Raw genomic sequence first — 23708 nt, 5'->3', positions numbered from 1 at the left:
CCCCGTGGCAGCCTCACGGGACCTGGGCCCTGCCTCACATTGCTCAGCTTCAGTAGCTCTCTGGAACCATTACCTCCCACCTTGTATCTTTCATTCTTCCAAGACCACATGGAAGACACTGGAAAGACCATTACCAGGTCAAGATGAAGGCTGGCCTTGGACCACAGCTGCAGTAGCATATGTATGCTGACCTTAGGAAGCACAGCCTTCCTTTAGTGTCCCTCCTCAGACCTTTTGTTTCCAGAAAGAACTCACATTCTTACTAGCTACTAGCTTAAACCTTCAGTGACTTGGGTGTTGTCCTCTAGGTATCTTCCCTATTACCCCAGGACAGAGCAGTACATTTCTTTTTTAAAAAAGCATTTTTTTATTATTCATTTGAGGGTGACAGAGAGAAAGAGGCAGAGAGAGAGAGAGAGAGAGAAAGAGAGAGAGAGAGAGAGAGAGAGAGAGGGAGGGAGAGAATGGGCACGCCAGAGCTTCCAGCCACTGCTAATGAACTCCAGACACATGCGCCCCCTTATGCATCTGGCTAACGTGGGTCCTGAGGAATCGAGCCTTGAACCGGGGTCCTTAGGCTTCATAGGCAAGCACTTAACCGCTAAGCCATCTCTCCAGCCCAGAGCAGTACATTTCTGTTCAGCATTGGTCATCTTCTTTACAAAGAAACTGTAGTTTCAGATCCTGTGGATTTAATTTTCTTTACACTTCCTTCTGTGCCATAATTTTTATTTTTTGCATCTTTCTGTTCTATGTTTTGTTCTTTTGTTGTAGATCTGAATCAAAGCAGTGAAGAGAGGTCAAACAAAAGACTTACAGCTTTTCTGTCTTTAAATTTCCTGCAAAAATTTGCTCCTGCAAACACATTTTTCACTCTATTACTTTTCTATTGAACCTTGCTCAAGTTCTCAGGACATAGGTAGAATACAGTCATTTTCTCTGCCAGTGTACACATGAGCTCACTTTAGCCCAGTTCCTATTAGAGTCCCCTCCAATCCTCCAAAGTCCACACTTCTCTCAGCCTTGTGCTCTTCAAATGCCCACTAGAATGGCCTATTAATGCCATGGCAAGGCCTTTATAGTTCAAAGTTTCAAATCCTTCCACATTCCTCTTTCAAATCGATAGACTAAATGGAGCCAGGTTATCACATTAATGACCCCACTTTCAGTACCAATTTTCTGTATCAGTTACCTTTGTATTGCTGGAACAAAATGCGCAACCAGGCAGTTTAGGGAAGGATAGTTTATTTTGGTTCATAGGTCCAGAGAGTAGAGTCTAACATAGCAGGGAAGACCTGGAGGGGCCAGGATACCTGATGTCACAATGGAAGAAGTATTAAGATCAAGTGAGGCTGGGCTGCAATGCCTCAAAGCCCACCTCCAGTAATTCACTTCCTCTGGCAAGGCTCCTACCTCCTAAAAGGTTCCATAGTCTTCCAGAACAGTGCCACAAACTGAGGGTTAAGTTCTAAACACATCATTCCATGGAGGCACCTTGCATTCAAATCACAGCAACCAGGATGGAGGGATTGCTTAGTGGTTAAGGCACTTGCCTGCAAAGCCAAAGGACCTTGGTTCTATTCCCCAGGACCCATGTAAGCCAGATGCACAAGGGGCCACATGTATCTGGAGTTTGTTTGCAGCGGCTGGAAGCCTTGGCATGTCCATTCCCTCTCTCTGTCTCCCTTACCTTCTCTAAAATAAATAAATAAAATAATAAATAAAATAAGTAAATAAATAAAAATAAACAAACACAGCAACCAACATAGCATCAGCACCGACATTCATACGATGCCTTGTAGGTGACAAACAAGCAATGTCTGTCTCAATCTTTCTTTGCCACCACTCTGAATAGCCAGGACATTTGCTGCTCTTTCAAGCATGCAAGCGCAAGAGGTCAGAAGAGGTGGGTGAGATATCCAAGGCATTTCAGTAATTGAGGGATAGGGCCAAACTTCAGTTCTACATTTTATGACTCTTAGTCCTTGACTCCAAAAGCCTCTCAAGGGAAAATTAAAAATTGAGAAAGAGGGCTGGAGAGATGGCTTAGCAGTTAAGTGCTTGCCTGTGAAGCCTAAGGACCCCGGTTCCAGGCTCGGTTCTCCAGGTCCCACATTAGCCAGATGCACAAGGGGGCGCATAAATCTGGAGTTCATCTGCAGAGGCTGGAAGCCCTGACGCGCCCATTCTCTCTCTCTCTCCCTCTATCTGTCTTTCTCTCTGTGTCTGTCACTCTCAAATAAATAAATTAAAAAAAATTGAGAAAGAGAGAAAACGTGAATATCAGTGATGAATTGAATCCATATTTCCTACCTTTTTAATTGAATGTTCACTATGTTCTAAAACCATTCAATTAGACTAAAGCCACTAAGGATAAACAAGTAAGTATAGGCTGTTTTGTCCTTTCTGTGTGCAGTTGCTTGTTAAAATTAACTGTTGCTGAGCATACAAAAAAATGGGCTTCATTCCAACACCTCCATACATACATATCGTTCTATATTGTTCTGATTTAACTCCACTGCCCTGCCCACCTCCCCTCCCCCTTTTGGTGGAACCCTTCCTCCTTCCAAGTAGTCCCTTCTTATATTCCATGACTCTCTTTTCTTCCCCTCGCCCCTCCCTTCAGATTCCTTACTATCCTTTCATGGTCCCCCTTCTATTTTTATATCCTACACACACACACACACACACACACACACACACACACACATGCACACACGCATGTGCACATAGACACAAGTTCTTGATTGTACATATGAGAGAAAACATGTGACACTGGTCTTTTTGAGTCTGGCTTATCTCACTTAAAGTGATACTCTCCAGTTCCATCCATTTTCCTGAGAATCTAATTTTTCCATGTTTCTTTGTGGCTACATAAAATCCATTGCACATATGGACCACATTTTCTTTTTATTTATTTTTATTTTTTTGTTTATTTTTAATTTATTTATTTGAGAGCAACAGACAGAGAGAGCGGCAGATAGAGAGAGAATGGGTGTGCCAGGGCCTCCAGCCACTGCAGACAAACTCCAGACGTGTGCACCCCCTTGTGCATCTGGCTAACATGGGTCCCAGGGAATTGAGCCTTGAATCAGGGTCCTTGGGCTTCACAGGCAAGTGCTTAACCACTAAGCCATCTCTCCAGCCCCGGACCACATTTTCTTCATCCTTTCATCTTTGACGGAACTCTACACTGGTTCCCTTTCTTAGCTGCTGCGAATAAATTCAGCAGTGAACATGGATGTGCAATTATCTTGAGCCCTTCGGTCGTGTGCTGAGGACTGGAAGAACTATTTCACAAAGGCTGTGACTCCACTTCAGGTAGAGACTTCAACTCATAGGGCCTGCCCTTCGGACATTTGTCAGCTATGTATCAATAGAGATGCTTAAATAGTTACTCACACTTTCCAACTCTGGCCATGTATTCTTATGAATACTTGTCTAGTAAGGGTCAAAGTAAGGGTGGCTAGCGGATTTGGAAAGGCCAAAGATTCATTTCTCAATTTCTCTCCGAAGGTGATTTCTCATAACACCCCTCCTCCTTCCTCCTAAATTTACTGAAATAAAGTTAAAAAAAAATTAAACTTGCTGCCTAGATATAGTGTAGCAAAAACTATTTTGTTGCTATGTTCAGGAAACCAAGAGAAAAACACTAAGCAGGCAAAGTTTGACTTGAACCACTTCAAAAGTGGTCAAACGGAATTCTTTCTCCCCATATCTACCACTCCTCCACTGCATAGCAAGAATCCAGCCACAGGGCTCTGAGTTCTGAGAAGCCATATGTTCCCCACTCTCTGGGGGCAGCATCAGTCCTAAGAGAACATTCCAGTATCACAAACCCTCACCATCATTCCACAGCTGACCTCAACGCACTGGAATTCCACAATCCCCTGACCCAGTCTCTGCTTACTTCCTTTGGTTTCATGTGATTAAAATCTAAAAGGGCAAGGGAAACTATAACATCTTAGTGTGTTATTTCTTTTCAACATCTTCCGTCCTTGCATCAAAACATTATGAGGTCTATCACAACAACAACAAAGGGACAGGTATAAGAAAAAAGAATTTAAAATTAAAATGCAAAGAAAGAAGATGGAAAGGGGTGGTACAAGGGGTCAGCAAACTCATGTGACCCTCTCCTATGACATGAGGGCATGTAAGAAACATACATTGAACGAACCAAACACTACTCACCTGCGGGAAGAGGGAATATGTGGCATTGTCAATGGTGAACGAATATAAAATCTCCCCGTCATACCACAGGCTCTTTCCCATGGGGGAATTCATCTTAGTCATAGCGAAGAGATGGGCAGGGTCACAGCAGTCTTCCATCTGCTTCCTAGGAGAGTGAGAGGAAAGAGCAGCAGGTGAAGTGAGCAGCCGACTCATTTTCTCATCATTTCCACAGAGGTGTGTGGTCCTACCTCAGTGCTAACTCACTCCTTGGGGGTCTCCATGCTGATGACACTTTGATTAACTCACACTTCCAGCAGTAAAAAAAACAAAAAACCCGCATGACTAGAATATTTCATTATATGTGTGTGTGTGTGTGTGTGTGTGTGTGTGTATATGTACACATATATGGTTTAAGAAAAACACACCACCCCTCAGGTGCTGCTAAAATAAATCAAGAGACAAAAGCAAACATGGTAGCTGCAAGTTTATTGATTGGTTCACCCATCTGGACCCAGAAAAAGACTCAAGGAGCTAACTAAAGAATGATACAGGGGCTGGAGAGATGGCTTAACAGTTAAAGGCATTTGCCTGCAAAGCCAAAGGCTACCGATTCAATTCTCCAGGACCCACATAAGCCAGATGCACAAGGGGGCACACACCACACACATCTGGAGTTTGCAGTGGCTAGAGGCCCTGGCGCAACCGTTCTCTCTCTCAAATAAATAAATAAAATTTTTAAGAAATTAAAAAATGTATTTAAAACACAAGATTGATGCAGGGCTGGAGAGATGGCTTAGCTGTTAAGGCATTTGCCTACAAAGCCAAAGGATCCCAGTTCAATTCTCCAGGACCCACATAAGCCAGATGCACAAGGGGGTGTATGCATCTGGAGTTCTTAAGCAGTGGCTGGAGGCCCTGGAGCACCCATTCTCTCCCTCCCTCTTTCTCTCTCTCTCTTTCAAATAAATAAATAAAACATAAAAACATATTAAAAAAGAATGATGCCGTGGAAACATGTCACTAGTCTGGTTTTAATGCTCAGGTGATTAAGCTCGGCGTGGAAGGACTCTCCATGAGTGTATCGAGCCTTAGAGGGTACATCCACCCACACTTGGGCCGAGATCATCAAACAGTGACCCTGATGTCCCTCTGAAGAGAAACAGAACGAGATGGGGGCTGAGGTGGAGGACAGCAGCCAAACAACCGCGTTCTCTCTGCTGGGCTCCTTCCCCCTAGCTTCTCCACAGTGACCACAGCTGAGCGTGAGGACATTTGTGACAGTCTCACCTCACTCCCTTAGGGTTGAAAACTGGCCTCTCCACGGTCACCTCCACCCAACACACCGCGCTGCCTTGCAGTCCCTCGTTTGCCTCAAGCATAGGCCTCGTCACTGCTTCAAGGGACAACCTAACCAAGCCACTTTGCCCCCACGCCGAGGCCTCGTGGGAGCAAGATGACTTCCTTGACTCCACTTCTCTGTCTCCAAAGAGAAAAGTGACTGTTGACCTACGCGTGTCATGTGTCACGTGACGCCTCATTTCGCTTGTCCATTTGATTAGGTGGAGATGCTCCTAGGAGAAGACTTCTCTATCTCTGACCCTGGGTTTCCAGAGAGGATCAACGATGGAAAAAGACCCTCCCTGGATGTGGTCAGACTCATGCCCTGGCTAGGGATCTGGAGGAAATTTCGAGACAGTGAGGACTCTGTGCGCCTGGGCTGCCTCTCTGGTGGCTTTCTGGCTGCAGGAAGTAAGCTGCTCTGTCCCACAAGGGCCTCCCCACTAGGATGGTCAAAAACTTCAGAAACTGGGGGCCAAAGACAGTCCCTCCTACTTCCTCTCATTTCTCCCAGGTGCTGGTCATAGTGACAGAAAGTCTACTACATGCCACCTCTGGGTGGTATCTGCACATTTAGACAGTTAAACCTCTCTGAAACATTCTTACAGACTTGTCCACAAGTGAGTCTGAGTCTAAATCCATTCACATGACCCCTGAAGACTAACGGTCACAGAGTGGTCACTGTTCCCTCTCCATTCAGCTCCAGGTTTCTGTACTGTGGGGGGGGGGGGTAGAGACGAGGCCACAAAGTAATCACCAGGCCCACACACCAGCCATGAGCCAAACAAGCCTTGCCTCCCTCAAGTTGCTCCTGTTAGACATTTTGACACCATCATGAGAAAAAGAGCTACAGCTTGGCATCAGTTCCTGGCTTGCCCACTTAAGTAACCCCAGCACTGCATCAAGCTATTAGAGACTTTAGAGCCAACCTTAGATACCATTTCACAGAATTCACTGAGAATTTTCAGATTAAAGCACATAGTGAAATTTGAACACATTTGAATGTCGTCTCCAAAGTCTCTGTCGCAATTCAACTGCCAGTGTAATAATACTGGTAAGCAGAGCTGAGTCAAAATAAGAAAAGAGGGCTGGAGAGATAGCTTAGAGGTTAACGCACTTGTCTGCGAACCATAAGGACACAGGTTCAATTCTCCTGGTCCCATGTAAGCCAGATTCACAGGGTGGTGCATGAGTCTGGAGCTCGTTTGTAGTGGCCAGAAGCCCTGGTGTACCCATTCTCTCTCTGTCTCTAACAAATAAATAAAAATAAATCATGTAAAAAAAAAATAAGAAAGGGGGCTGGAGAAATGGATTAACGATGAAGGCATTTGCCTGAAAAGCCAAAAGACCCGGGTTTGACTCTTCAGGACCCACGTAAGTCAGATGCTCAAGGGGACGCATGTGTCTGAAGTTTGTTTACAGGGGCTGGATGCCCTGGCACATCCATTCTCTCTCCTTCTCTCTGCCACTCTCTCTCTCTCTCTCTCTCAAAATAAATAAAATAAAAATAAAGATTTTTTTTAAAAAGAAAAGACACAATCCCTCCATTATATATCCCTCCTTTGATCTACTAGGAAGACACTAAGCAGATGTGACCCCCTGATAGTGGATTCCAAGCTCACTGGACCAAAATTTCTTTTTTCACCAGAAATTCTTTATCAATTCCCTAGTCTCTCTCTCTCTCTCTCTCTCTCTCTCTCTCTCTCTGTTCATTTGATTAGGTCCATTTGTGTGTGTGTGTTTGTGTGTGTGTGTGTGTGTGTGTGTGTTCTGCTTTCATAGCAGAAGATGGGCTAAGAAATGAGGCACTGCCGTTATCATTACACTGTTGACATGATGCACATGGTCAGGCAGGCTGGAAAGTCTGGCAGACTCATTCAGCCCCTCAGCTGCAGAGTGCTTCCCACCATACTGGGCTTCATTTCACAGCCTGAGACCTTGGCCAACTCCCCCTTCACAGGTTTCAGTGGGAAGCAGGACCCGGGAGGGGCTCGGGGTGAAACAGTCGTTGTATCACAGGTGCGATAGTTAGCGTCACATCTTGATCCTGTATCGCCCTTCCTTTTCTCATCCATGGCTCCTCTGTTTCTTTTCTCCTCCACCTTCATTACTATTATTACCGTCATTAATTCAGTTTAGCTCGCCTGAGCGCTTGGGACACAGACGTGCCCTCCACTCCTAGCTCACCGGTTAATTCTTTTAGGTATTCCTCCTAAGGTAGCATGGGTAACATGGTATAACATGGTAGTGTTTTTATCAGGAACTATACATTTTCAAGAGAACATGCTAAAAGTTTGGGCTCCCTGCTAGCAGGCCTGGTGGTATTTTTCTTGAATCCTTATCACAGTCCTAGGAAATTAGGAGGGGAGTGATTCTTATTATTACTGTTACTCTCAACTTACACCTAAGCAGACAGGCCACATTACGATTTCAGGACTTACGCAGGCCCCGCAGTCAAACTGCACAGCCAGGCCCTATGGACTCAGGTGTGTGCTGTGTCCTCCTCACTGCGTGCAGCCTGCTCAGAGCCACGCTGGTCCGCCACGGCCTTCCTCCACCCAGAGGGAATGTTCCGCGACGTCTGGTCCGATGCCTGCCATCCACCAGGTGCCTCAATTCCCATAGCCCCACAGACCCAGACATATTTAGGGTTCTTCTTTTCAGGGGATGGGCAGGTGCCTGCATCACAAGTCTAAGGACTTGAGTTCAGTGCTCAGCCCTACGCCAGGCGTGGTGGTGCGTGTTTGTAAACGCAGCGTTGCAGAGACAAACACAGGAGAACCCCTGGATCTTGCTGTCCGGCCAGTTTAGCCAGATTAGTGAGCTCCAGGCCTGGGAGAGGGCTTGGCTCAAAAAAAGTTGGACAGCGCACCTGAGTGTACACCTGATGTCCTTCGGCTTCCACATACATGCACACATACACAGGTGTAAGCCCTCACGTATGCACACAGACACACGTGTATGCACACCACACAAATATGCAAACATATATACACGCACACCACACACATACCTGTGTAAACTTAAAAGGAGATTCATTTATTAGCAATCCATCTCAGGCCACATAGCCAGTAACGCGGTGGGGTGGGGCTCCACCCCCCAGACTTGTTTTCAGCTCAGGTATGTACTTCACCCAGATGGAAGCTCTGCCCTGTCGACCCCCACTAAGGCACCATTCATTGCAAAGCACGAGGAGACGCACAGAGGAAACTTGTCATAGTCACCTAATAACAAAAGCTCCTCTTGCCTGGTGCCTGACAGCTTACAAATCATTTCTGTAGTTATTTCCTTTCTGAATCCCGACAGCAAAACAAAAACAACACTAAAGATGTAGCCAGTCACATTATTCTGAATCCATAGACAATGAAACTGTGGTGGCTGGAATCAGAATCATGTGTTCTGAATGCTTGGTGCCCAGCTGGTGGCAATTCAGGAGGTGGGCCCTGGCTGGAAGGAGATATGTTGTTGGGGGAAAGCTTCAGGACATTATTCGTAGCTCACTTCCTTGCTGCCAGCTGCTGTGGCAAGAAGTGACGTCCAGCCTCTGCTCATGCCACACTTTCCCAGCCATCATGCCTAAATCAATCCCACCTCCCTTCAGATGCTTTTGGTCAGGCGTTTTGTCCAGAAACATGAAGGCAACAACAGAAACCTATGCTTCGGCCAAGAAACTTGGTCTTTTTTTTTAAGTTAATGAATGTTCTCAGGTACTGTGTGAGGATAGGTAATCATATTCCTGCCTCCTCCTCCGCCAGCACATGCTCAGGGCAACCCTTCCTTTACTGGGTGACAAGCCAGTACAGACACAACATAGCAACCTTCCTGGGAACAGGTATTTTCAGAAGTTCTAGAGTGGGGCTGGAGGGCTAGCTTAGCGGTTAAGGCCTTTGCCTGCAAAGCCAAAGGACCCAGGTTCGATTCCTCAGGACCCACGTTAGCCAAATGCACATAGGGGCTCATGTGTCTGGAGTTTGTTTGCAGTGGCTGGAGGCCCTGGCACACTCATTCTCTCTCTCTCTCTGTCTGTCTCTCTCCCCCCCTTCCTCTTTTGCTGTCAAATAAATAAGTGAAAGTAAAATGTTTAAAAAAGAAAAAGAAGTTCTAGAGTGCAGTAAATCTGTAATGACCATCTTGCTGCGTATGTGCAATGCAGGGTTTGTGAAGCAAAGTTCCTGAAAAGTGCTACACTCACTTCAAACAAGGCTAGATGGGCTAATAGAGCTGCTAGGATCACGGAGATGGGCTGTTGTAGGACCAGAGCCAAGTCACCTGCAGCCCCTCAGTAGGCATTGATTTCCCACCTCTGAGCCTGACGCAACATCCTGTGACTATCAGGTGACCAGGTGAAGCCCTTTTGGAGTGAGCTCATAGGCCACCCACTGCCACCAACCCAAAAGCGAAGCCTATCAGCTGATCGCCTCGGCAGTCTAGAGCAGAGCTCTCCCTGCTTGGCGGTAACCTGCCTACCTGATGTTCCCACCAGTGCATTTGAAAACTGCTTTGGAACCTTCCGAGGCTCAGGACCCACTGAGGAAGAGGCGGTGGAAAGAATATGAGAGCCAAAGGAAGGGTAGGACTCCTCACAGCGTGCTCCTCCAGACACAAACTGGCCTGGATATCCATGACTTCACAGTGCCTGACACTGTCTACACAAGACCATCATAACAGGAAGAAAAGATCATGACATCAAAATAAAAGAGAGATTGATTGAGTGGGGGAGGGGCGGTATGATGGAGAGTGGAGTTTCTAAGGGGAAAGTGGGGGGGGAGGGAGTTACCATGGGATATTGTTTACAGTCATGGACATTATCAATCAATCAATAAACAAATAAAAAACTGCTTTGGTTATAATCCTTTTGTTCTGTAACTAAAAAAAAACCTTCATGAAACTGTTAATCCATTGTAACATGGGGGTAACCTGAATTGGTGTTCCTGCGGCATGGTCGTTTATATTTGACTGCAAAATAAACTGTCTCTTACCCTCTTTGAGGAGATAGCCATGTGTTTCACGTCAGCAGCTTTCTACCAGAAACGCACAAACATTTTCTCTATCCCCAGGGACCTTCCTATCGTCCTTCTGTCAGGCACAGCTACAGAGGGTGGACGCCAAGGGGCCACAGTGGCAGCTCTCGAGTGGCTGAGGCAGGAGAATCACGACTTTAAGGCCAGCTCGAGTTGCATTAAAGCAGTATCAGCCACAAGAGTGGTGAGTGTCCACAGAGGAGGAATGAGTTGTTTCCAATTCTTAGGTAACAGGGCACTAGGTCCTTGAGACATAAAAGTCAATAAACATATCAAAGTCAGAAAACATAAAAACAGGTCCGCCAAGTTCAGGCTGTAAGAGCAAAACTAAGTTAATGGGACTCCATCAAGCTTAAAAGCTCTGTACGGCAAAGGAAACAATCACAAAATGAAAAGGTGGCTTACGGGCTGAGAGAGAAAACGTGCCAACCGCAGCTCTGGCAAGGACCAATATCCAAATTTTATAAAGAACTCTTCCCACTCAATAATAGAAAAATCAATAAGCCGATGTAAAAAAAAAAAAAATGAGCAAAGCACTTCAACAGACATTTTCCCAAAGAAGACATAAGAATGACCCACAGTTACCCAAAGGGGCTCCTCAGAGCTGGGAGGAGGCTCAGAGAGTAAAGTGTTTTCCACGCAGGCACCAGGACCTGACCTGGGTCCCCCGAATGCATATAGCCTTCTGGGTGAGGAGACAGGAGGATCCCTGGGCTTGCTGGCTAGCTGGTTTGGCCAAATCAGTGAGTTCTGGGACCAAAGAGACATGCTGTTTAATAAAAATAAGGTAGAGAAGCAGTGGAGGGAGACATGTGATGATGCCGATCTCTGGCCTTCACACACACTCGCACACACACACAGCATGCATACACATGCGCCGAGGAAACAAATACGGTGTTCATCCTCTTTCAGCGTCAGGGAAATGCAAGGTAAAAACCACTATGAGAAATAACCTCACACCTGCAAAGATGATCACCAAAAAGCAAGAGCTAACAAGTGTCAGAGAAGATGTGGACGAGAAGAACCCTTGTATGTACACCACTGCTGGGAACAGAACGTTACAGTCGGGGCGAGCCCCCTGTCCTGCAGGAGAACGACCACCAGACAAAGATCCTTCTTGATCACACTTTATTGGAGAGCCTCTTGGTTAATAGGAAAGCTGATGGCCACGGGCGCAGGAGTGTAGCTGCTTTTATAGGGCAGAATACTATGGGGCGCCTGCTGATTGGCTGCCATAGGCTCACCCGCCCACAGGAGCCGCGGGATAGGCTCAGGACAAGGTGCGTCAAGCGCATGCGCAACCTCAAGCGAGGTTGGCGCCAAGGCGCTGCCTAAATAAGGAATTGTTTACCTCAAGACTGGCAGGAAGCCAGCGCCATCTTGTAATGGCGTCTGCATTAGCTCCCTACATACAGCCACCATGGAACAGAATATGAAGATTCCTCAGGAAATTTAAAATGAAATTACCAGATGGTCCTTTTCCTGGGTAGACACTGGGAAAAGAGATAAAGTCACCACCTCATAATGATAGCCTGTGTTCACAATACCTGAGACACAAAGCCATGCAAATATCCCTTGATAATGAAGAAAATGGATTGTTCATCTTCAAAAAGAGATAGATTTTGTCCTTTTTTACCTTATGTTATGTGAAGTAAGCCAGGAAGAAGGCCTGGTACTGTATGATCTCAGTTACATGTAGTCCTTTCAAAAATATTTATTTTGAGGGGAGAGAGAGAATGGATGCACCATGGCCTCCCTCCATTGCAAACAACCTCCAGATGCATGCACCACTTTGTGAATTTGGCTTTACATGAGTACTGGGGAATCGAACCTGGACCCGTAGTCTTTGGAAGAAAATGATTTCAACCTCTGAGCCATCTCTGTTGCCCTATGCAGTCTTCTTAAAAAGTATAAAGGTAGCCAGGCGTGGTGGTGCACCCCTGTAATCCCAGTACTTGGGAGGCAGAGATAGGAGGAGCGCCATGAATTCGAGGCCACCCTGAGACTACATAGCGAGTTCCAGGTAAGCCTGGGCTAGAGTGGGACCCTACCTTGAAAAGCCAGAAAATAAAAAAATAAATAAATAAGAAAAGAAAAAAGCAAACAAAATAAAAGAGCCATCTAGGGAGTTAAGAAAAAAAAAGTATAAAGGTAGAGAATGACGGTCATTAGCATGAGTGCAGAAGAGAGGGAGGAAGTGCAGAGAAATGGAAGAAACATAGCTCACAGAATACAAAACAGCAGGGAAAATAATCAACAGAATGAAATATTAGCACGGATCAGCAGTCTGGAGATCCTACGTACAATATAAGAACTATAAATAACAACATTATGATGTCTCAGGGATTTTTGTTAAGCCGACTTTAGCTGCTCTTCTCACAGATAAAAGTAACTATGAGATGATGGATAATTGAACCTACTTCACTGTAGTATCATTTTCTTCTCCATCTGTGTCCCATGACATTGTGGTGCAAACCTCAAATACACATGACAACAGTCATTTTTAAACACAAGAAGGCCAGCCACCCAGCGAGTGACTAGTCGTGTCAGCAGGAAGAGGGAACCACGGGCTGGACAGTGATGTGCGGAGACACGGGCGGGTGCTTAGAGAAGAGAGTATCACGTCACACGGGGATCGAGCAGGCGTTGTCTGCCCTGAGCTTTGCGGCTTAGGAGCACCTGGCAGGGTGACCGAGCACACAAGTCACTTCAGGCAGGGTCCTCAACACAGGGCTGTGAGATAACAGGATGCAGTCTGACTGTGATCACCAGCATACACAGGACCAGCCCTGAGACCGGGACCTCTCAGGCACTGCTGGGTGAAAATGCCCTCCACCTCCATCCAATGTTCAGAGGCTTCGAATCCAGGGCTCAGGTACGCCCAGCAAGCTCTACCACTGAGCCATGTCCAGTCCCCTTCAGTGACTTTGGGGGTGGGGGCAGGTGTCAATCGGCTTTTGGAATTTTTAGCAATGCATTTCACTCCCCTTTTTCTCACTCCTGAGATGTTAACCATGTATATAATAGGGCCCTTTCTTTTGTGGAAGACAGCAAAATGAAAGGGCCAGACAAGCCGAAGAAAGTCCAGTTTCACGTTCAAGTTTTATTCAGAGAGAAGGCTCAGCAGTTAAAGGGGCTTTCCAGCAAAGTCTGACAGCCCAGGATTGATTCCCCAGTACCCATAAAGTGGCACATGCATCTGGAGTTCATTTGCAACAACGAGAGGCCCTGGCACTCTCACCCACTCTCTCATAAATTTCTTTTAATTTTTTTCATTTCCCAAATATTTAAGTTTCATGTGTTTTATATAAGCAGAGTACTGGAATTTGAATCTATATACTTTGGGGCTGGAGAGGTGGCTTAGAGGTTAAGGTGTTTGCCTGCAAAACCAAAGGATCCGGTTTGATTCTCCAGAACCCACGTAAGCCACATGCATCTGAAGTTCGTTTGCAGTGGCTGGAGGTCCTGGAGCACCCATTTTTTCTCTCTCTCTCTTTATCTGCCTCTTTCTCTCTCAAATAAATAAATAAATAAAATAGATTTAAATCTAGATACTTTTATTATTATTTGAATTGCAGTTGAGGATAAATATTTACCAAGTCTGAGAGGCACTTGCTAATATCTCACTTGGGTCTGAGGGCTGCTAATGCAAGCTAGGGTGGGGGTAGGTGGTCACTAAAGCCAGAGGCCATCATATGTGACATGGCTTCGGGAACCGTGGGGCACACCCCCAAATGAGGTCACATAACTGAATGTGTGGGTCGTGAAAAATTCCAGCAACAGTAAAAGGATTCTAAACAGGAGCAAGCAGAAATGAATTTGAAGTCAAGTGCATAATGATTTGGAGGAGTCACAGGCAGAGTGCACCCATGTTGCACCTCAGAACTTCACCAGAGCCTCAGATCTGAGAAGACATGCTTTGCACCGTGTGTGTGCCACACTGTGCAACACCAACAGATGCTACCCAAGATCCCACAGATTTAATGAACTTCAGGGTTGATTTTTTTTTTAATTTCTTTGTTTTTTAATGTATATACAAAGTTTTCTGCCCTGGTGGAAGCATGATAGTTTGATTATAGAAAAGAAAGATTTTTAATATTTCCCTACCAATTTGTTTCAAAATCAAGTTGTTGATGATCTGTGTTCAGCATGTGCTTAGTTTATATAGCCAATTTATACTCTTATGTGCCTGGGGTCATGGAAAATGGAAAATGTCTGAGAAAGTCATCATCTGCATATTGTGCCTGGAGACCAGAAAGACAAAATTTGGGGAGGCCTGGGAGATGGTTCAGCAGCAAGTAAAGGCCCTTGTGGGCTGGAGAGAGGGCTGAGTGCTTAAGGCACTTGCCTGCAATGCCTAAAAACTCAGGCCTGAGTCTCCAGTTCCCATGTAACCACACACACAGTGACGCAAGCGCAAAATGTTGCACATGAGCATAAAGGGGGGCACATCTGGAATTCATTTGGAGTGCCTGAAGGCCCTAGTGCACCCACTTCTCTCTCTCTCTCTCTCTCAAAATAAATTAAAAAATATTAAAAAGGTAAATGCTTGCAAACTCTTCCAACCTGGTTCATTTGCAGCAGCAAGCAGCCCTGACACTTCTCTTTGTCTCTCTCTCTCTCTCTTGTGTGTGTTCATATATAAATAAATAAAAACTGTTTTAACAAAAAAAAGACACCTGGGTGTGGTGGCACATGCCTTTAATCCAAGCACTTGGGAGGCAGAGGTAGGAGGATCGCCGTGAGTTCAAGGCCACCCTGAGACTCCAGAGTGAATTCCAGGTCAGCCTGAGCTAGAGTGAGACCCTACCTCAAAATAAATAAAAATAAATAAAAAGGAACACAAAGAGATAAAACATAGGGAAAACTCAATAAGAAGCAAATAAGGATGAAAATCTCAGCCACTCAGTTATCAATGCCTGGCATCAGGATGAATCTTGTTGAGACACTTCCAAATGCCATCTAGAGCACCTCGGTCACCAGAAGCAAAAACACTAAATGCTGGCTGCTCTGATGACTGACATGCCTGTGATCTCTCCAGGGCATGGTGCCGCTAAGGTGGCAGGACAAATGAGAATTCTACCTTGTCCTTGGTATGTGCCAAAATTTACTTGCTACACTTCAGGCTTGGATTCTGAATTTGGAACAGTCAAGCTGATACACACTCAAATCAATGTCATCTATGGCATTTCTAGCCATGCACATGCCAGATGGGGGTGTGATCACACACGTCGCGCTCTCGTCCAAACAGGGCATCCGTGTGAGCAGCCCAAGCTGGCAAGCATCTTCAGTCACACGGTTTGTGACTGAATCTGCAATTTACAATTCTGACAAGCAGTCAAGAAGCAGAGTGAAAACCTTCTGTCACTTATATGCTGAAACTCTACCAGCCTGGGAAAGGTCTAATATACATTTAATATTTGCAGGAGGAAAACGCTACAATGATACATTTCTTATGAAAGCTATCAGTTTTGCATGGAAAAAAAATATTTAAAAGTTACTAACAATGTTAGTGCATAAATTGTCAATAAAATGAAGTATTTTGAAAGACTGGACTGGAAAGACAACCTTAGGGGGAAAATACAATATCTTCCCACCACCAAGAACTTACAAGGGTTTAAAAGAGAATGTGAGGCAGAATAACACTCAAGAGTGTGTGATAGTGTGGCAGTTACTGCTTGTTGCTGGGACAAGCGTCTAACCAGAAACAGCCCAGGGGAGGAAAGGGTTCGCTTCAGGCTTACAGATCCAGGGGACGCTTCACCAAGGTGGAGGAAGCTGGCTCAGGTCTTCGCACATCCCCAGCAGAGAGACAACAGGAAGAGCCAGAGCTCAGGCCGGACTCAAGATCGGCCCCCAGTGACACGCCTCCTCCAGTCTGCTGAAACCTAAGTAGGATGCTTAATCAAGAACCACCTGAGGGGCTGAAGAGATGATTTAACAGTTCAGGTGCTTGCCCAGTACCCACGTAAAACCACAAAGTGGCACATGCATCAGGACTTTCTCTGCAGCAGGTGGAAGGCCTGCAGTGCCCATTCTATCTCTTTGTCTTTCTTCTGTCTCTTTCTACTTGCAAATAAATAAATTGTAAAAATACCCAACCAAGGCTATGGGGCCATTTACATTCAAGCCACTGCGATTAGCTTTCAACAAAACACTGAACAAAACAGTCCTCAATGTTTAATTTCAGTTATGCATTTCCATATTGAACAGATATCCCTAGTGGGAGCTCTTCGTGCCTGAAGAGTTAATGAGGAGTTAATGGTTAAATGTTAAATTTGTCCTGTGAAAGTCCCATGAGAAACAAAAATTCTAAAAATAAATCAAGTAGAAGTAATTTTCAATCTCACAACAGAAAATTCCTCAGACTCCTGTTCCCTGCTTCATTCCCCCGAGGCACACAGCTCTGCTTTGGTGCTATTTAGCATATAGTCTGTATCCCTATCCTAGTCAGCACTCTTGTTGCTGTGACCAGCTAGGAGCTAGGTAATCCAGCTTCCACAGGAAGGGGAGTGAGCCCACTGTGAGAGGACACACCACCAGAAGCCTGAAAAGGCTGCTCACTCTGGCTCCACAGCCAGAAAGCAGACAAGTGGAGCCAGGCTATACCTCAGACCCCACCCCCCAATAACACACCCCCAAAGTTCCCCAACCTTTTAAACCAGTGCCTCCAGATGGGGACCAAGTATTCAAACACGTGAGCACCCGGAGCATGTTTCATGTTCAAACCACAAGCTATCCCCAAGTCCCAAAGTGTAAATTCCAGAAGCAGTGCTTCTCTGCACACTGTGGTAGCCTCCTCTCCTGAAAAGCAGGCAAGGGCATCCACTGAAAATAACCACTGATGGCCTGGCTTGGTGGCGCACACCCTTAATCCCAGCACTTGGGAGGCAGAGGTAGGAGGACTGCCATGAGTTCAAGGCCACCCTGAGAATACAGAGTGAATTCTAGGTTAGCCTGGGCTAGAGAGAGACCCTACCTCAAAAAACCCCAAAAGAAAAGAAAGAAAAAAGAAAATAACTACTGAAAGGATGAATAAATAACAGGCGGGGGAAAAAAGAAGGCAATGTTGGATACACAAGTTCTCCATACATATTTTGTTCTCACCAGTCACATTTCATATTAAAATCATAAATCTGTATGCACCAAACACAGGGGCACCACAGTTCATAAAGCAAAGCCTACTTGACAACAAAACAGAAATAACCACCAACACCATCACAGTTGGGGACTTCAATACACCATTATCAGTAATGGACAGATCATCCAAACAGAAACTCAACAGGGAAATAAGACAGCTCCACAAAACCATAGATCACTTATACCTAATGGACGTATACAGAACATTCCATCCCAAATCCACAGACTACACATTCTTCTTCTCAGCAGTCCATGGAACATTCTCTAAAATAGATCATATACTGGGTCACAAAGTCTGCCTCCATATATTTAGGAAGATTGACATAATTCCCTGCATGATATCAGATCACAATGCTATATTGCTAGAAATTAACAATGAAAGACCCACCAAGAATCCCATTGACACCTGGAAACTGAACAGCACACTTTAAAACAATAAATGGATAGTGGACAAAATAAAAAATGAAATTGCAAAATTTCTAGAAATGAATGACGATGAGAACATCGTACCAAAAGTTATGGGACACAATGAAGGCGGTCCTCAGGGGAAAATTTGTAGCACTAAATGCCTTCACAACAAAGACAGAGAGATCCCAAATCAACAACCTAACCATCACCTAAAGGCACTGGAAAAGCAAGAAAAATCCAACCCAAAAAGCTCCAGAAGGAAAGAAATAATTAAGATCAGAGCAGAAATTAATGAATTGGAAACTAAGAAAACTGACAAAACAAAGAGCTGGTTCTTCAAAAAATAAACAAGATTGACAAACCCCTGGCCAAATTAACAAAATTCAAAATGAAAAAGGAGAGATCACAACAGACATAAGTGAAATTGGGAAAATCATCAGGACTTATTCCAAAAGCCTCTACTCCAAAAAACTGGATAATATGGAGGAGATGGATAAATTCCTGGACACATACCATCTACCCAAGCTAAACTCAGAGCAGATTAATCTCCTAAACAAACTTATCACAGTCACTGAGATTGAAAAAGGAATAAAAAACACCTCCCAAAAAAGAAGAGTACAAGACCAGATGGCTTCTCGGCTGAATTCTATCAAACCTTCATGGAAGAACTCAAACCAATCTTCCTCAAACTGTGCCACACAATTGGAGACCAGGTAAAGCTCCCCAACTCCTTCTATGAAGCTAGTATCACCCTGATTCCAAAACCAGGCAGAGATGCCACAAGAAAAGAAAACTACAGGCCTATTTCCCTGATTAACTTAGATGCAAAGATCTGAACAAAATCCTCACAAACTGAATCCAACAACACATCAAAAGCATTATCCACCTTGATCAAGTGGGATTAATCCCACAGGGGTGGTTCAACATATGAAAATCTGTCAATGTAATACACCACATAAACAAGGTTAAGCACAAAAACCACATTCTCATTTCAATAGATGCAGAAAAAGCCTTTGAAAAAATACAACATCACTTCATGATTAAAACAATGGAGAGAATTGGCATGCTGGTTCATATCTGATAAAGGCAATATACAAAGCTCTTAAGGCCTAAATAATACTTAATGGAGAGATACTGGAGGAATTCCCATTGAGATCAGGAATAAGACTGGGTTGTCCTCTCTCACCTCTGCTCTTCAACATAGTACTGGAAGTCCTAGCTCAAGCAATAAGACAGGACAAAGAAATAAAAGGGGTACAATTTGGAAAGGAAGAAGTTAGCTCTATTCACTGATGACATGATTACATACATAAGAAACCTGAGAGACTCCATCCCAAAACTCCTGAAGGTGATTAACTCCTATAGCAAAGTAGCAGCATATAAAATCAATGCACAAAATCAGTAGCATTTCTATATGCAAATGACAAAGATACAGAGAAAGAAATAAGGGACACGGTCCCATTTTCAATAGCAACAACAAAAAAATAAAATACCTTACCTTAGAATAACATTAACCAAGGAAGTGAAAGATCTATACAATGAAAACATAAAAACATTCAAAAAAGAAATTGAGGAGGACTTGAGAAAATGGAAAGACCTCCCATGCTCCTGGATAGGCAGAATTAACATTGTGAAGATGGCAATCCTACCAAAGGCAATATACAGATTTAATGCAATTCCAATTAAAATCCCAACATTGTTCTTCACAGAGATAGAAAAACATGATCTCAAATTTCATATGGAAAGGCAGAAGGCCTAGGAAATCCAAGCATATCCTCGAAAAGAAATACATTTGGCTTTACATGAGTACTGGGGAATCGAACCCGGACCCATAGTCTTTGGAAGAAAATGGTTTCAACTCCTGAGCCATCTCTGTAGCCCAATGTAGTCTTCTTAAAAAGTATAAAGGGAGCCGGGTGTGGTGGTGCACGCCTTTAATCCCAGCACTTGGGAGGCGGAGATAGGAGGATCACCGTGAGTTCGAGGCCACCCTGAGACTCCACAGGAAATTCCTGGTCAGCCTGAGCTAGAGTGAGACCCTACCTTGAAAAACAAACAAACAAAAAAAAAGTAAAGGGGCTGGAGAGATGGCTTAGCAGTTCAGCAATTGCCTGTAAAGCCTAAGGAACCCAGTTCGAGGCTCAATTCCCCAGGACCCATGTAAGCCACATGCACAAGGTAGGTCATGCGTCTGGAGTTCATTTGCGGTGGCTAGAAGCCCTGACGTGCCCATTCTCTCTCTCTCCCCCTCTTTGTCTGTCTGTTGCTCTCAAATAAATAAATAAAAATAAACCAACAAAAATAAGTAAAGAGGCAGAGCTGGGGGTGGAGCTCAGTGGTAAGGCCCTTGCCTACCATACCTGACACCTCAATTTCACGCCCAGCACTACCAACAGCAGCCGGGATGTTGATGTGAAGGTAAACTTATTAAGCATAAAGGTGAAGAGTCACTGCTGACTAAGGCTCCTCCCATGAGCTTATGGGGTAAAGCCTAGGTCCCCAGCTGATGGTGCGATGTTTGGAGTCTTGGAAACTTTAAGCAGTGGTGAATCTCTGGAGGTGGGTTACATGTTATGTTTTGGTTTCTTTGTGCCTGGCTTTCTGCTTCCTGTCCACTGTGATCAAGGCTCCCTCTCCACCATGATCAACACACATCAACACGTGATACTCTGCCCACGTGCATGGGACTGAAGACCACTCACTGAACCTTCCGAAGCTATCAACCAACACAAGTCCTTCTCGTGAGTTGCTAAGGTCTGGTGTTTAATTGTAGACACAAAAGTGACCACACAAGACATAATATACAGACATAAATCCTACTGGATGAGGTAGTGTGCTAAAGGATTTCCAATAAATGGTTCGATTCAGCCCCTTGCTGATGGTCACTGGTTTGCATAGGTAGGAGGATTCCAATGTTGGGCTCTGAGGATCCGTACTGGGCCAGTCCATGGCAGGAGACTGGAGTAATTAATTGATGAGCACCATGTCTCAGCAAAGACAACACCTTCTGTCTACAGTATTTTCCTCACTGTGGCTTCTAAATTTGTCCTGAGACACTGAAAGTACACACTCAGTACAGGAAAGGAATTCTAATTCCACTTAGTTTTCCACAAAAAGCTCTTGGATTGTGTGAAGTAGAAATACTTTCATTGTATTATTGCTTAAAATAATGTTTTCTACAGACATAATAATAAGTATTTTTACAAATTAATCTTCTGTATAATTTGCTAGAACTATAAACACAGAAAAAAAAAACAAGCTCTTATTCACTACTAAGACACTAAGATAATAGTCAGATATTTGAAATTACTCCATAATAAATAAAAAGTGGTCCAAAGAGAGGCAGACTAGCAATGTGTGTAATTTCTATTTATCTCAACATCAGGCGGAGCAAACAGGAGAAATTTTCAGAACACAGAATGATACCAAGTGATGTTTTTCTATTATCTATGTATTTGTACTTTACTTAGTAAGCAGATATGATTATTTGGATTAAAATACACCAAGTTTCCTAGGAAGTGTACCAGTGAGTGCATAGTTCCCTCTTCCTACCTATGTGTTTTTGATGCAGCCAGAAAGACTCTCATGTCATCCTTTGAGGATTATTTGTTTGCTCTTTTTTTTAAACTTTTTAAAATTTTTATTTATTTATTTGAGAGTGACAGACAGACAGAGAGATAAAGAGGCAGACAGACAGAGAGAGAATGGGTGCACTAGAGCCTCTGGCCACTGCAAACAAACTCCAGATGCATGTGCCACCTTATGCATCTGGCTTACGTAGGTCCTGGGGAATCGAGCCTCGAACCGGCATCCTTAGGCTTCACAGGCAAGAGCTTACCCACTAAGCCATATCTCCAGCCCGTTTGCTCTTTGACAGCTGAATGAGAGTGAGTGGCTCTGGCCAGCACTCATTTATTTGGTCAGCAGGCATTTGTTGAGCAATGCCGGAGACGGCAAGCATGCCATTTCAGGATCATGAGGAATCGAGCGCTGAAGAGCTGCTTGACACAGTTCCAGCCCAGCTGTCTCTTCCTTGAAGTCCGATGTGGCCCCTCTATAGAAAAATCTTTGGCTCTCTACGCCACAGCAATATGTGGTTTTCTGTATAATGTTTGTCTTTCTCTGTCTTTCACTTGGTGTCCCAATCTCTAAGTTTACTTTTCCAGTAAAAATTGTTGTCGGTAAAGTGTTGGTCAATGTACCTGAAAGAGGCTCTGGCATAGAATTGGAAAAACAAGAAAATGGGTCAAAGATAATTGTTTTCTTTAAAGGCCTTAAAGAAAGTCAGGCGTGGAGTACAGTAAACTTAGGAGGAAACAATGAACCTCCTGGAACAATGTAAACATTGTTATATGATTAATTTTTCTAAATGGTGGCAATTGCAATTGACTCTTTACCAGGAATCCTTACAGAAAAACAACCAAAGTCAGAAATAGTTCAAGGGGGGACCAAAGTCTTAAGTATTGGAGGGACGTAAAAAGGAAACTTCAAAATAAATAATTAAAGGATAAATGGATCTGCTGGATCAGTGATTAATGATGGGAAGCCCCATTTGTGGTTGTTTTGCCTCTCACCTTTAATAAAGTAATTGAAAGTAGAAGTCCAGGAAATCACAAGTGCTTGACCGCACATACGTGGGGAAAATGTAAAAACAGTTAATCATTACAGGGGCCTGACGACTTTACTTGAGGTGAATAATTATGGGATTGTTTGATGATAAGGAATAACAAAAAGTTTCTATGAATTCTGTGAAATTGTACCTTTCTTGAAGTCTGTTCTTGCATGACGTGATCAGAAAATAAAAGACTGAGGCTAAGAGCTGTGGCAGGAAGAGAAAAAGAGAGAAAGAAAAAGATAGAAAAACTCAGCTGCCTTCAGCATTAGCCTGTCAGCTTGCACCAGAACTTGACTTCGAGTCGTTATTTCGCCGCTCCCTTTCACACCTCTCTTCGGGGACCCTCCTTCAAGCCAGGGCTGGACCCCGGCAGAGCAACTCCTGTGGTTCACATTGTTCTGGGGCACAACAGTGTGAGCAAACCAGGGGCTGCAAACACACCACCCCCCCCCTTCAAACCAGTGAAGGAGCCAATCAAACAAGACAAACGTGGGTGAGGCTGGGAGGGAGGCTATGCAAGCTGTCACTGTGTAAGCGACATTTAATCGAAGACCAGAAAGAAGGGAAAGGAAGTTGGTCATGTGAATGTCTGGGAGAAGAGCAAAGGAGAGACATAACTCTCTCCTGTCCTAGGGGTCTTTTGGGCCTGGGAGTGAAACCGACATGAGACAGACTAACAGAGAAAGGCATACAGATGTACTGACTGGAAGTTTTATGGGATACAGGAACCCTCATACAGAAATGAAGACCCAAGTGGCAAAACGTACATGCTCTTACGTAAGGCTGAACAAAGAGGCATTGTGGAAAAGTAACTAAGTTAGGTAGGGAGGTTGAAGGAACCTAAGAATTATGTTTAAAATGTTTGTGTGTACCAGCAAGGCCTCAGCAAAGTTTGTTCTGTCTCCTGGCATGGGGGATGTGATCTGTTCTCAGGAAGACAAGGGAAGGTCACAATGTCTCTGATGTGTAATTGTGTTTGCTTTTGTTTGTTTTAGGTAAGGACTTTTTAAGTT

The 23708-nt window shown here is 44.4% G+C and overlaps 1 protein-coding gene across 1 annotated transcript in view; it reads right to left on the bottom strand.

Annotated features, from left to right (window-relative positions):
• The window catches only part of St8sia1 (ST8 alpha-N-acetyl-neuraminide alpha-2,8-sialyltransferase 1), a 161007-nt gene that overhangs the window by 88767 nt on the left and 48532 nt on the right, over positions 1 to 23708 (bottom strand). The window contains exon 2 of the mRNA XM_004664420.2: positions 4192 to 4336. Within this exon, the coding sequence (XP_004664477.1) occupies positions 4192 to 4336 (145 nt within the window). The remainder of the gene's footprint in view (positions 1 to 4191; positions 4337 to 23708) is intronic.

The sequence above is a fragment of the Jaculus jaculus genome, chromosome 22, assembly GCF_020740685.1.
Source record: "Jaculus jaculus isolate mJacJac1 chromosome 22, mJacJac1.mat.Y.cur, whole genome shotgun sequence".
Taxonomy (NCBI): Eukaryota; Metazoa; Chordata; class Mammalia; order Rodentia; family Dipodidae; genus Jaculus; species Jaculus jaculus.
This window is presented reverse-complemented; position numbering and strand designations above follow the sequence as displayed.